At 42.0% G+C, this 14,406-nt stretch overlaps 1 protein-coding gene across 2 annotated transcripts in view; it reads right to left on the bottom strand.

Annotated features, from left to right (window-relative positions):
- Positions 1 to 14,406, bottom strand: part of MTMR4 (myotubularin related protein 4) — an 80,144-nt gene that overhangs the window by 14,043 nt on the left and 51,695 nt on the right. For both annotated transcript variants that reach the window (XM_077294566.1, XM_077294565.1), the window contains 8 exons: positions 13,693 to 13,809; positions 12,393 to 12,475; positions 11,715 to 11,881; positions 10,672 to 10,768; positions 9,476 to 9,589; positions 8,613 to 8,809; positions 8,384 to 8,512; positions 668 to 779 (listed from right to left, as the gene is read on the bottom strand). In XM_077294566.1, the coding sequence (XP_077150681.1) occupies positions 668 to 779; positions 8,384 to 8,512; positions 8,613 to 8,809; positions 9,476 to 9,589; positions 10,672 to 10,768; positions 11,715 to 11,881; positions 12,393 to 12,475; positions 13,693 to 13,809 (1,016 nt within the window). The remainder of the gene's footprint in view (positions 1 to 667; positions 780 to 8,383; positions 8,513 to 8,612; positions 8,810 to 9,475; positions 9,590 to 10,671; positions 10,769 to 11,714; positions 11,882 to 12,392; positions 12,476 to 13,692; positions 13,810 to 14,406) is intronic.

The raw sequence follows: 14,406 nt of genomic DNA, 5'->3' as shown, positions 1-14,406 counted from the left end.
TGGGGATGAGGGAGCCATGCACACCAGGATGGGGATGAGGGGGGCCATGCACACCAGGATGGGGATGAGGGGGGCCATGCACACCAGGATGGGGATGAGGAGACCATGCACACCAGGATGGGGATGAGGGAGCCATGCACACCAGGATGGGGATGAGGGGGCCATGCATACCAGGATGGGGATGAGGGGGCCATGTATACCAGGATGGGGATGAGGAGACCATGCATACCAGGATGGGGATGAGGAGACCATGCATACCAGGATGGGGATGAGGGAGTCATGCACACCAGGATGGGGATGAGGGGGCCATGCATACCAGGATGGGGATGAGGGGGCCATGCATACCAGGATGGGGATGAGGGGGCCATGCACACCAGGATGGGGATGAGGAGGTCATGTATACCAGGATGGGGATGAGGGGGCCATGCATACCAGGATAGGGATCGGGAGACCATGTACAAAACAATCTATTGCTGATCTGATGTGCAAGGGAAATGCAGTCGCCCGACTAAAGAGGTAATTAAACGACCAACTATAAGCTACAGGTTTGCCAATCTGTGGTCATTTTTATAGCAGACCCATTGACTAGAGTAAAAAAACAAAAACAAAAAAACAATACAAAGAGTTCTACTAATATATTACAACCAAATTCCTAAAGAAAACTTACTTTCCTGGATCAGGCACTTGGTTGCACACTGCTCGCAAATACTGGAAGCTATTCCGGATGGAGTGAATATTTGCCATTCCCATAAACGCAACTTCACAATTAGGATAGTACTCTAAAAGCAAAAGAACAATACAATAAATGATTTTACTACACTTCAATGTGGCACAAATGCAGAACATTTATAAAAAAAAAAAAAAAAAAAAAATCTTTAACCCCTTCACCCCCAATCTTCATAAGGTTAACAGGAGAAATTGCACCATGCAATTTGTTGGGCAATTTCTCCTGAGTACGCCGATACCCCATATGTGGGGTAATACTAGTTTTGAGGCACAGTGCAAATCTCAGAAGGGAAGAGGCGCCATATTGGAGCTCAGATTTTGCTGGAATGGTTTCAGGGTGCTATGTCACATTGGCAGAGCCTCTGAGGTGCCAGAACAGGAGGAACCCCCTATATGTGACCTAATTTTACAAACTACACTCCAATGAAGGGGTGCAGTGATCGTATTGACACCACATGTGCCTCACAGAATTTTATACCACTGCACCGTTAAGAAACAAACAACATTTTAACCCCTTCAAGACGCGGCCCTTTTTCGTTTTTGAGTTTTCGTTTCCCTCCTTCCCAGAGCTATAACTTTTTTATTTTTCTGTCAATATGGCCATGTGAGGGCTTATTTTTTGCGGGACGAGTTGTACTTTTGAACGACATCATTGGTTTTACCATGTCTTGTACTAGAAAACGGGAAAAAAAATCCAAGTGTGGTGAAATTGCAAAAAAAGTGCAGTCCCACACTTGTTTTTTGTTTGGCTTTTTTGCTTTTTTTCATTACGAGTTCATAGACACCTAACATGACTAGGTTATTTTTTTTATCTAAGTGGTGAAAAAAAATTCAAAACTTTGCTAAAAAAAAAAATAAAATGCGCCATTTTCCGATACCCGAAGCGTCTCCATTTTTCGTGATCTGGGGTCGGGAGAGGGCTTATTTTTGCGTGCCGAGCTGAAGTTTTTAATAATACCACTTTTGTGCAGATACGATCATTTGATCACCCGTTATTGCATTTTAATGCAATGTCGCGGCAACCCAAAAAACGTAATTCTGGCGTTTCGAAATTTTTTCTCGCTACGCTGTTTAGCGATCAGGTTAATTTTTTTTTTTATTGATAGATCGGGCGATTCTGAATACGGCGATACCAAATATGTGTAGGTTTGATTTTTTTTTTTTAATTGTTTTATTTAGGATGGGGCGAAAGGGGGGTGATTTAAACTTTTATATTTTTTTCATATTTTTAAAAACATTTTTTTTTTAACTTGTGCCTCCATGGGAGGCTAGAGGCTGGCACAACTCGATCGGCTCAGCTACATAGCAGAGATCATCAGATCGCTGCTATGTAGCTGAATTGCAGGCTTGCTATGAGCGCCGACCACAGAGGGGCGCTCACAGCAGGCCGGGGATCAGTAACCATAGAGGTCTCAAGGACCTCTATGGTTACTGTCCTGACACATCGCCGACCCCGATCATGTGATGGGGGTCGGCGATGCGCTCATTTCCGGCTGCGCGGCCGGAAGCGGTAGTTAAATGCCGCTGTCAGCATTTGACAGCAGCATTTAACAGGTTAATAGCGGCGGGTGAATCGCGATTTCACCTGCCGCTATTGCGCGCACATGTCAGCTGTACAAAACAGCTGACATGTCGCGACTTTGATGTGGGCTCACCGCCGGAGCCACATCAAAGGGGGAGACACGACATGCGCAGTAATAGCACGGCGGAGGTCGGGAAGGGATTAAAATTGTGTTTTAGCCTCAAGTTTTTAATTTTTCTAAGGAATATAGGAAAAGAGCCCCTGAGATGCCAGAACAACAGAACTCCCCATATGTGACCCCATTTTACAAACTACCATTGGGCAGTGAAGACAAAATAACTACATTTTTACCACCGAAATTTAGTTCTAGCCAGATTTTACATTTTTGCAGAAGTGGGTAAAAATGACACCCAAATTTGTCCCACAATTTCTAATGAATGTGGCAATATCTCATACGTGGCTGTACAGAGAGACTCGGGAGGGACAGAGCGCTATTTACATTCTGGAACAGTTTGCGGACTCCATATACAGAGCCCCTAATTGCTAGAAGAGGAGAATCCCCCATCAAGTGACCCCATTTGGAAAACTCTACCCCTTGGGGAATTTATCTACAGGTGTAGTGATGATTTTGACTCCATGGGTATTTTCCAGAAACACGCAGCAATGAATGTTGCCGAGTGAAAATTGCAAACTGCCATTGTAGTGACCAGTACGTTGTAGTGCCCAGCCCGTGCTATTGGATTCAAGTTAGGTGGGCTCTCATCGCTTCAGAAATGCCAAACATGGACAATATATGTGATTTAGATACACTGGAGGGGGGCATTTGGATTTGGGAGCGGAGAATTTGCTGAATTTCTTTTGGCGGGTGAGGAGCCATTTCACTCTTCCTGAGCCTTTGTGCTACGAGTAATGTGAAAGCCCCATTTATTTCTGCTAACAGATGACGGACCTGAGTGGGGACTTGCTATTTTATTGTGGATTGAGTTGAAGCTTTTATTGGGAACATTTTACATAACATTCGGGATCACATTTATCTGGCGCTCTACGCTGAGCACATACTTTGGGGTTTTCATCTAAATCTCCGAGTGACGTGATCCAGCTGAAACCCCCAAGGAATCCAGTCACTATAACGAGGCAGCAGGGTTACTCTGGACTCTGTTCAGCATTGTCCTTCTCTTCAGAAGTGCACAAAACTGTGGCTGATGGCAAGTTTATGCAATCCTAAAGAGACGGACACGGCCAGATCACAGGTCAGACGGCGTCCACAGTGCCTCCATCTGTCTCATTATAGGGAATCTCCCGCCAGAGGTTCTGTCTGAATCACACGTTAGAGATTTACAAGGAAACCCCGATGTAACAGCTCAATGCAGACCGCAGGAAAAACATGCGCCGAGCCTTACTGCGTTCTTTGGGAGGCAGAATGAAAAAAGAAGAAAAAAAAAAAAAATCAACAGCTGGTGAAGAATTGGTTTTATTTCTTACCCCGTTCCTTGTGCGGTGTAAGTGATTAGGCAACTTTATTCTTCGGGGTCGGTGCGATTACAGAGATACTAGATTTATAGCAGGTTTTTATGTTTGGGTGCAGTCACACACTAAAAGATGCTTTTTATTTGAAAAAATAGTTTTTGCATCACCACATTTTGAGAGCTAGAATTTTTCCAGATTTTGGGTCACAGAGTTATGAGAGGTCTTGTTTTTTGCGGGACAAGTTCACGTTTTCACGGCACATGACATTTTTTGATTGCTTTGCATTCTGATTTTTTTGGGAGGCAGAATGAACAAAAACCAGGAATTATTGTTTTGTGTTTTCTTTTTATTTTTGGGGGGAGGGGATTAATGCAGTTTCGTGTGTGTTAAAATTTAATTTTTTGGGTCATTACGATTACAGCAATACCTCATTTATATAGTTTTTTTAATATTTTGGCGCTTTAATACAATAAAAACTATTTTATAGAAAAAATAATTATTTTTGCGTCGCTTTATTCTAAGAGCTGTATTTTTTATATTTCCACTGACTGAGCTGTAAGGGGACTTGTTTTTTGCGGGACAAAATTACATTTTCAGCAGTACCGTGTTTATTTATATCAGTCTTTTTGACTGCATTTTATTCCATTTTTTGTTCGGCAGTATGAGGATAGAGCATTGTTTTTTGACTTTTTTACGGTGTTCACTAAAGGGGTTAATGAGTGGGACAGTTTTATAGTTCAGGTCGTTGAACTATGTGTGTACTTTTATTGTTTTGTTTTCAAATATTTATTTATTTTGAGATACAATATCTTTTGATTTTTTATTCTTTTTTCCATTTTTTTTTTTTTCTAACTTTTTTACTTTGTCCCACTATGGGACTACCATTTTTTGCAGGCTGATCGCTTCTGCAGAATGGAGATTAAGCAGCATCTCCATGCTGCAGAAACTGTCAGCTCTGCACTGACAGACTTGCTGATCATGCACTGCCCATGATCAGCAAGTTTCCTAGCTGTGGGGACCCGGATTTCCACATTAAGACATCCAGTCACAATGGCAATGATTGGGACCCCGCGTCACGCCACGGGGTCTCCGGTCAGCCCTCTGCCTGCCCCAGGAATGCTGCGATCGCGTTCAATTGCAGCATTTCGGGGGTTAAAGTGCCGGGAGTGCTCTGTGTCAGATGTCAGCTGTCAGAACCAGCTTACACCCGAAGGCGATCACCCGATTGCGATGACGTAATGATCCGTCCCTTGTCAAATAGGCCCAGGGCACATGGATGGACCATTACGTCTAATGTCAGGAAGGCGTTTATCCAGTGTCTCATGTTTCCACTGGTAGTGAGCAGTGCCAAGACCGTTATGTATCCGATTTGTTGGCCATTAACCTGTGTTGTCTGCAGGATTCCTTCCATTACTTAGCGTTAAATTTTATGTGCACCTCTGTTAGAAATGAAATTATATAGCTATATACAGTGGCATGTAAAGGTTTGTGCACCCCTGGTCAGAATTACTGTTTTTGTGAACAGTTAAGCAAGTTGAAGATTAAATGATCTTTAAAAGGAATAAAGTTAAAGATAACACATTTACTTTGTATTTTAGGCATAAAAAAATTTTCTTAATCTTTTACATCTTACAAATTACAAAAACGAAAATGGTCTGATGCATAAGTTTGGGCCCCCTTAGAGATTTGTGTGCTCAAATAATTCTGACCAAGGTTTCAGACCTTAATTAGGTTGTTAGGGTTATAGCTAAATTTCCCAACTTTATTAAAATTAAGCTCAAACTTTGTGCCAAAAACCAGCAGCCATGGATTCTTTTAAGCAGCTCTCTAGAACTAGCAAGTGAAGGCTATAAGAAGATAGAAAAACATTTTCAAGTTGTCATTTCTTCAGTTTGAAATGTAATTAATAGCAATAAACAGAAACAGTCAAGGTCAAGATAAGATCTCGAAGACCAAGCAAAATGTCAGTGAGAGCTGATCGTAGGATTGCCAGAGGCGCAAATCAGAAACCCTGCTTGACTGCAAAACACCTTCTGAAAGATTTAGCAGACTCTGGAGTTGTGGTACATTGCTCTACTGTTCAGAGACACCTACACAAATATGGTCTTCATGACAGAGTCATCAGAAGAAAACCCCTCGTGCGTCCTCACCATAAAATTCAGCATCACTAGTATGCAAAAGAACATTTAAACAATCCTAATGCATTTTGGAAATACGTCCTCTGGACCGATGAAGTTAAAATAGAACTCTTTGGCCACAATGACCAAAGATATGTGTGGAGAAAAAAAAAGGGTACAGAAGTTCAGGAAAAGAACATCTCGCCAACCATAAAGCAGGAGGGTGGACCAATCATGATTTGGAGTTGTGTTGCAGCCAAAGGAACGGGGAACATTTCACAAGTAGAGGGAAGAATTGATTCAATGAAATTTCAACAAATTATTGATGCAAACATAACGCCATTTATAAAACAATGCTGAAGTTGAAAAGAGGATGGCTTCTACAAATGGATAATGATCCTAAAACACACGTCAAAATTCACAATAGATGACCTCAAAAGGCACAAGCTGAAGGTTTTACAATGGCCTTCATAGTCCCCTGATCTGATAATCGTTGAAAACGTGTGGCTAGACCTCAAAATAGCAGTGCATGCAAGACGACCCAGAAATCTCACAGAACTGGAAGAATTTTCCAAGGAAGAACAGATGAAAATCCCTCAAATAAGAATTGAACTACTCATGTATGGCTATAAAAATTATTCACCACCTGTGAAACTTGCAACAGATGGTGCAAGTATGTGCCAACCATGCAGGGTGGCCAAACTTGAAATGATCTCTGACAGGCCTAAAGTTATTCTTCAACTTGCTCAACTGCTCACAACAGTAATGTGGTCAGGGGTGCAAAACTTTTACATGCCATTGTATATGCACACATTATAAATATATATATATTTATTACACACATCTTGCCTGAGAAAGGTTCACATGATGGGCGGTTAAATATCACCTTTGGTAATTATTTTGGAGTGTGTGTGTGTGTCTAGATAGATAGATATCCATCATCCCCCACATTTCCTATCGCTGTATACTACATGAGCTTTGGTAAAACTAATGTTTACTTGGTCTTGCCAATAAAGCTGCTTTGAATTTGAGCACCAACTTTCAAAGTTAATATATTTCAAAAGAAGCTATTGACATGAAATTCTCACACAGACAAATAAATCAAACTATAGATGTCCATAAATAAGGAGTAATGAGAAATGACAAAGGGAAAAAGTATTGATCAGGCTTCGTGAAATGTAATTAATACTTCATACAAAAGCCTTTGTTGGCGATAGCCGCTTCAAGACTCCTCCGGCATAAAGAACCTAGTCACAGGCATTGCTCACGTGTGATTTTGGTCCATTCTTCCAAACATACTCTTCAAGTCCTGAAGGTTCAGCAGGCTCCTTTTATGAACTCTGAGTTTTAGCTCCTTTCATAAAATTTTCTAGTGGATTCAGGTCTATTGGATTCTAGTAGCTTTACTTTCCCTTCTCTTAAATAAATTGAGAGATTCATTGGCATTGTCTTCCTGAAATTGTCCAACTTCATTTTTTTTTTATCAAGAATGTCTTGGTACATTTGTCCATTCACCCTTGTTCCATAATATAAAGTTTTCCAGTGCCATATGCTGAATAACAACCTTACACTATGATGTTCCCACCTCCAAACTTCACTGTTGGTATGATGTTTTGGGGCCTTCAAACATGGTGTGTATTATGGCATCCAAAATGTTTACTTTTGCTCTCATGACAAGACTATATTCTCCCAGTATTTCACAGGCTTGTCTAAATGTTGTTGAGCAAACTTTTAACAAGCTTTTTTGTTCAGCAATGGAATCTTGCGTGGTGAGCATGCTTACAGGCCATGGTGGTTGTTTGCATTATTTATTGCTTTATTTGAAGTAATTGTACCTGCTGATTCCAGGTATTTCTGGAGCTCCACAGGTGGTCCTTGGCTCTTGGACAACTTATCGGATAATTCTTTACACTCCTCTGTCTGAAATCCTGCGGGGAGCACTTGGTCATTGCCAGTTTATGGTGACATTATGTGCTTTACACTTCTGGGTTATGCCCCCAACACTGCTCACTGACACTGTCAGTAGTTTAGATATTCTTCTGCAACCAATGCCATCAGTCGGTTTAGCAATAATAAGGTTGCAAGGGTCTTGAGACACTTCACTGGTCTTATCCATCATGAGTTGTTAGATTTCAACTGGTGTTAAGACTTTCCCTGGCTTTTTGCACCTTTAACTTCATGTGTTCAATACTTTTTCTCTGTCATTTCTCAATATTACACAAAACTTAATTTATGGACACCTCTGTTATGGTTTGTTTAGAAAGGTTTATTAGAGTTTTATGTGCAAAGAACCATTGCTAATTCGATCGTTCTATGAGCATAGAATATCCTTGTTATGCTGTGCTGCTGGGAAAGTTTATTTTGATGCTGGCAAAAATGATCCAATCAACATAACAAGCATTTTCTTTGTCGGATGATAGATTATCTGCTTGTGTAATCCTGGAAGTAAACGGTCCAATGAATGCTCATACCGGATTATCAGCTCTTCAATAAGAAGCCTTTACACATCCATCTAAACCTATCCGCTGCAGAGATTTATTTCAAGCTATACCTTCACATTCGCAGCCTCCACCTTTGGCTCTGTTCGCAACAGCAGCTGTGTAAGATCTTGCATCGAGGATTAAGAGTTTCTGAGGTGCTCCGCTCCCTTCGATACCAGGACAGGCAGTAAGAGAAGAATCTGTAAGGAGCAATCAAAACGGTCAACTTTCATCAATAGCAAAAAAAAAAATCAAACAGAAGATTTATTATTTAATCTATAACTTAATTCAGTTTCTTACCAAAGTCAGTATCTCCATTTTCATTCCCATCATTGCTACTTTTGCTGAAGTTTGCAGTAGCAGCACGTCCTCCTGGATTTAGGGCACAGGCCTTTGCTATGGAAGTCACCAGATACTCGTCATCGGCATTGCGCCAGCCCCACCAGCTGATCTCTGGTTGACTACACCGTGCAATCACTGCGCCTGTCCTTGTATGTCTACAAGACAAAGGAACGACGTTTGAGGACTAGATCTGGTCAAACACTTATAAAGGACATTCCCTTCACTCACATGACCTAGTAGAGAAATACTATTGCTTTAATTTCTTGTATGACAGGCTGTACAAACAAAGACCATCCGCATTTGAAATAAGGTCCATGGCATCACAAGTTACTTTTAGGGGCCCCGGAACGGGAAATCTAAGGGCACATTGAAATAGTTTTGTTTTCTTCAGTAGAAACTTTCCAAGGCCTCCTCAAAAATTTGGAAGTTCCAGCTCCAAACACTCAGGAAAAAAGACTCCGAGTTCACATACCCTTCCCCTTAGGGCAGTCTCACACCTCTCAATACAGAAATAAATTGATAAACATCAGTGATATTCATCAATTTGATAACTGAAAAAAAGGATGAAAAAGTTGGAAGGGAGCATTCCTAGCAAATTGGCTAAATACTGCAAAGTCTGGCTACAAAGGCGACCACCCAAGAGCTAGTTTTGCTAGAGAAAGTCATGGCCAGCTAAACATTTAAGTCTCTAGAGCTGGAGAAACCACGCAGGAACTTGAGCGTCTACCTACTTTCAATAGGTGTCACTCTGAAGCTGAATAGTAAGATACACATTTACCATGGCGGTTAGATGGACAGTACAGAAAAGCCTTTAGTTTTACCTGTGCACCACGACAGGAATCCTTTTCCACGATCTAAAAGAAGAAACATTCTCGAGCTCCTTGTCGGTGATCCAGACGGGAACCAGCAGTTTCTGTGGATAACTTGCACACAGTCTAAAGAGAAACCAATACAAATGCATCACTATTAGTCCAACATATTGGTCCGAGTCATATACACTACAAAAAACTGTAAGGGGACATTAACCAATTCTGAGGGTCTCTATGAAACCATCTATTAACAGCAGGCGGCCATGTTCACATGAAGTCATGACGTGTAAATGCCTTTTTTTCGGCAGGTGTCCACACCAAAATATATAATAATCTGATTATTGTATTTTTAGATGTATTTTCCACTTGATTTCATGCGTTCAGATTTGAAGCAGCGTTTTTTAAGAACTGAAAAGCTTTAATTATGCACTTAACGTTCAAATGCATTTTTTTACATGCTTGTTTTGTTCATTCGGCTCCCCATAGAAGCCTATACTATAGAGAGAAAAAAATAAAGATACAAAAACATAGTTCAACACAGTCTTTGGATACACAGCAGGCAGGAGTTTTCAGGAAATCTCATCCACTAGGATGGTAATGTAAAACTCAGTTTTGTTTATTTTTTGTGTGGCAAAAACACAATGTGTGATCATTCCAAAGACATGCTGATAGGGAATGTAGATTGTGATCCCCACTGGGGACAGTGATTATATCCTGTAAAGTGCTGTGGAATAGATTGTGCTATATAAGCAAAGCATAATAAATAAATTAAGCCCTTAAGCTATGTGGTATTATGGCTGTACAATTCACCAATTTCTTGAAGGTATGTGGGGTCTGTAGATTACATGATGTACACAGCATTTCTGTCTTCATTACTAGAGAGGACAACAATATATAAGCTTCCAATATAAACAAACCGGAGGGAAAATTCAGCAACAATCAGATTCTGGTTTTTATGCTGATGTTTAAATGAAATGTCACACAGCAAATTGATCTGTTGCCAAAATCCACAGCATTTCTTTCCCTCCTAAATGCCCCCTTTATGTGCGAGTCTGAGCCTGCAGCACATTCCTTCCCCTCAGTGGTGCCAATGATAATTACAGGGGGTTAGCGCGCTAAATGAAAGTGGTGTAACGTGTGCCAAAACGTAGGGAGAAAAAAACGTGTTAACATTTAACTAAGCATGATGTATGGATTTAATTCCTCACTTGTAGTTGTGGTTGATGTCAGACACTCGCCAGGCATTCTGCATATCAAAACCCATCCGCAGCAGCTCCATCTGGAAGCGATCCTTCACGTGGTCACCTGAAAATAAGCCAATCACACAATAGTATACGAGGGACTCCCCAGGCAGATAATGGACCCTACACAGTGGTAGAGACTCCAACCAGCACAGCAGATGTGACAGAAGAATACAATCTAATCCCCGGTCATCCAGTGAAGAAGCTGCAGCGCGCACTGGTTATAGTTTACAAGTAGCTGGCACTTGCCCACTACCACTAGTCCGAGGCTTTAGCAGTCACGTGCCATATAACTGGCATTGTGGTTCCCACTGGCGAGCAGTGATGCCGGTAATATGGCACGTAAGGCTTCTTTCACACTTCCGTAGTTTGGCCAATGTTGCAATGCGTCGTTTTGGAGAAAAAAAACGCATCCTGCAAAGTTGTCCGCAGGATGCGTTTTTTCTCCATAGACTTGCATTAGCGACGTATGGCCATACGTTGCATACGTCGTCCACTGGATGCGTCGGGTTTCGGCGGACCGTCGTCTCGGAAAAACGTTCAAGGGAACGTTTTCCGTACGTTGCATCCAGTGTTTCACACTGCGCATGCCCAGCAGGAAATATTGCTCTCACGATCTTTCCTGCTCGTCAATGCAGACGGAAATGTGAAAGCAAACACGTCCGTCGGTACGGCGCGCCGACGCTTTGTGACGGCCCCGTACCGACGGAAGTGTGAAAGAAGCCTAACTTGTAAAGTCACAGATTAGCTTCAGCTATCACATGCCAGCAGCTTGAAAATAAAAAAAAACACAGTAGCCGCACAGCTAGATCGCTGAAGAGGAAAGCAGGTTGTTTAGGTATTTTTGCTACTTCATCATAACATGTAGTTATTTTTTTTCCCATAAAGCTGGACACCCCCTCTAATGGATTCTATGAAAAGGAAAGAATTGCCCGAATGCCGTTAACAGGGGCACTAAATTCTGGAACAGGGGTGCAATTTCCCCTTGTAATAGCAGAGATGCAGCTCACCTGGGCGACAGAGGTGGACATGGTGGTCTTCATCATCTGTGCAGATCCCCTGACACCAGGCATGGTAGGCAAACGCAAACAGATCTTCTTGTCTGGTTGGCCGAGCCGAGGCTCTGCTTAGTCTTTTCAGCCACTCCTGACATTGCTTGAAGGTGGAAAAGTGACATCTGAAAACACATGAGAAAATCTTCGTTATTGTAACAGTTGCTGAAGGATGTAGACTGGACGGGAATAGGGAGAAGAGCTGTATGGAGAGGTGGCCAAGCATGTGCATGGCGGGCCCACACAGGTCTACTGGCGGTAACGACACAGGCAAGAGAAGAGTTGCAGATAAGGGATGATGGATTGAAGCCCCTTCAGAATAGGATCTCCGTGCGGCTGCCTGCAGAAATCATTGGGTGGATACTGCCTGCTGAAGATGCACGTACTGAAGCCCGCAGAAATGGGTTTCCACTATTAAAAGGTGGGGTCCTGTGTTATTAAAGGCAGTGACAATCTACATGGTAAGGAAAGCTTAATTTCAGATCATTAGTTAGAAGCAGGAGCACGCCGCTAAAATATCCGTAAGCTCAACATCTGAACATGCAGGACAACAAACCATGAGTAAAGCAGCAGATAAGAGCAGACGTGAAGACTTCACACAGTGCCAAAGGCTAGAAAATACATAACGAGCCGTACCTGACCACCTTAGAGTCCTTGCATATAATCTGCAGCTGGAACATATCACGGCTCTCCACAGTCTCAATCATCCTTAAAGGCACCTGAAACAAAAATAAGTCAGAAATGAAATATTGCATCATATATATGGTCTATCCTGATCACCAGTGTTTCCGCCACTTATTGTCAGCATCCCATTTACTTACTGTGTATGAGCAGACCACCATACCCCCTGAGGGAAGCAATACAAACCTACAGAAGACAATGCATAATGCCCTGGATAGATACAAGATGCACTCTAAATATTAGAGTCCCAGAAGATAAACCCCCGTTCATAATGGATCTGATCACAACTGGGAGGCCAGCCAGGTGTTTTCCCTGCAGTGCCCCTACTGAGGAAATGTAGAATTATACGGACATCTGAATGGTTAGCCATTTATTAAAGTCACCATTGATAAGCGCTCCATTCTGGCTCATTAACGAGGGTGTCCTGAGTAGAGACCTCCCTTTGTGAGGTCTATATGACGGTTCAGTGCACTGGTGTCTTTAAGAAAAACACCCTAATTAAAAAGGGCCACGATAAGGATACTAAATCAATGAAAGCCGAGTCCCTATCCTGTGGCTGCAGAAAAACCACCAGCAGCCCTTTTCAGAGGCAATTGACCAGTATGAAAATCTGTATATAATTTTTAGACATTAGAGGGCTGGTGTAAAACATATACCACCTATCCACAGGATAGACAATAAACGCATGATTGCTGGGGGTACAAACTTCGGGATCCCCAAAGTCCCCTGTATGAAGAGACCAGTGATGAGCATGTATGACTGCCACTCCTATAGACTGTGGTCGCACATGCTCACTTCTGCTCCATTCATACAGAGCACTTTGGAAACTGATCTCGTGATCGGTGGGAAAGGGAGGTGGGGGAGGGGTGGAATGTATAATCCTTTGGAAAGTTGATATTTGTTGTTCATGGCATTAACTCATTAAATATTCATTAATCCAGATGTCAAGCAAGGGTCACAACAAACTACGGCACTGATTTACAAAGGATTTTGAGAGACAGAATGCCACAGAAAACATCTGAATCAGAGAGCAATCACGGAATAGTCCGAGAACCTTTTGCTGTAAGCACCACTCGGACTATCACATTCACAAGCAGCAGATTTGCTGCAGAAGTGTCAGTGACTGTCCTATAAATCAGAATGAGGGCCGGCGAAATCAAGGAGTGTCCGATCTTCACATTCAGAAATTTCGGCCACAAATTTATGGCATCTGAATTAACCCCAACGGTCCTACTTTGCCCAGTCAATAACTCACATTGATGACGGAGTCCTTGAACTTGATGTGCAGCCTGTAGTTGGAGACTGCTATGACCGCATCATTTGCGCTGCCTAAATACTCCACGCTCTCGCCCGGCAGCACTTGGAAAGGTACCTGGGTGGTGAAAGAAAGAAAAAAAAAAAAAAAGGTTGGATGACAAAGACAGATTTTCTTTAAAGGAAACATAATTACATGCAAAAGAGAAATGATTTGAGCTGATTAATAATGTACTGCCGCGCTCTGCACAGGCCATCTTTAATTCAAGCAGCTCCCGTTTCATGGCCGTCTTATTTGCATGAACCATATACCATTCTGATGTTTTGCTCAGACGACACATCCAGTAACTGCAGAGGATTTATTTTCATCTCTGCCAAAGAGCTTTATTCAGAACTAGCCTTAATCATAACGGGAGCAGATTGCTGCCAATGTCTGTCCGCTGTTGGAATAAATTTGGTGGCCTCAGAAACTATTAACATTTCTCTAGACACTTTCCTAAGGAAAAGTAAAATGCTGCATTATATTGTTTGGCCCCTTTTCTGGGAAGGGCTAGGCGGATGTTTTCTCATTATAAGGTACCTGACAGGACGACTTTATTACTGATCTTTTGTATGGCTATACAAACCCTACCACAAAAATAAAATGATACCTGTCTTATTAGTACAACATGTCAGCGCTAAAAGTTTTCATGAAAATTGGGTGTGGAAATGCATG

This window comes from Ranitomeya variabilis, chromosome 3 (assembly GCF_051348905.1).
Source record: "Ranitomeya variabilis isolate aRanVar5 chromosome 3, aRanVar5.hap1, whole genome shotgun sequence".
Taxonomy (NCBI): domain Eukaryota; kingdom Metazoa; phylum Chordata; class Amphibia; order Anura; family Dendrobatidae; genus Ranitomeya; species Ranitomeya variabilis.
The sequence above is the reverse complement of the archived record's forward strand: the minus strand, read 5'-3'. Positions and strand labels throughout refer to the sequence as shown.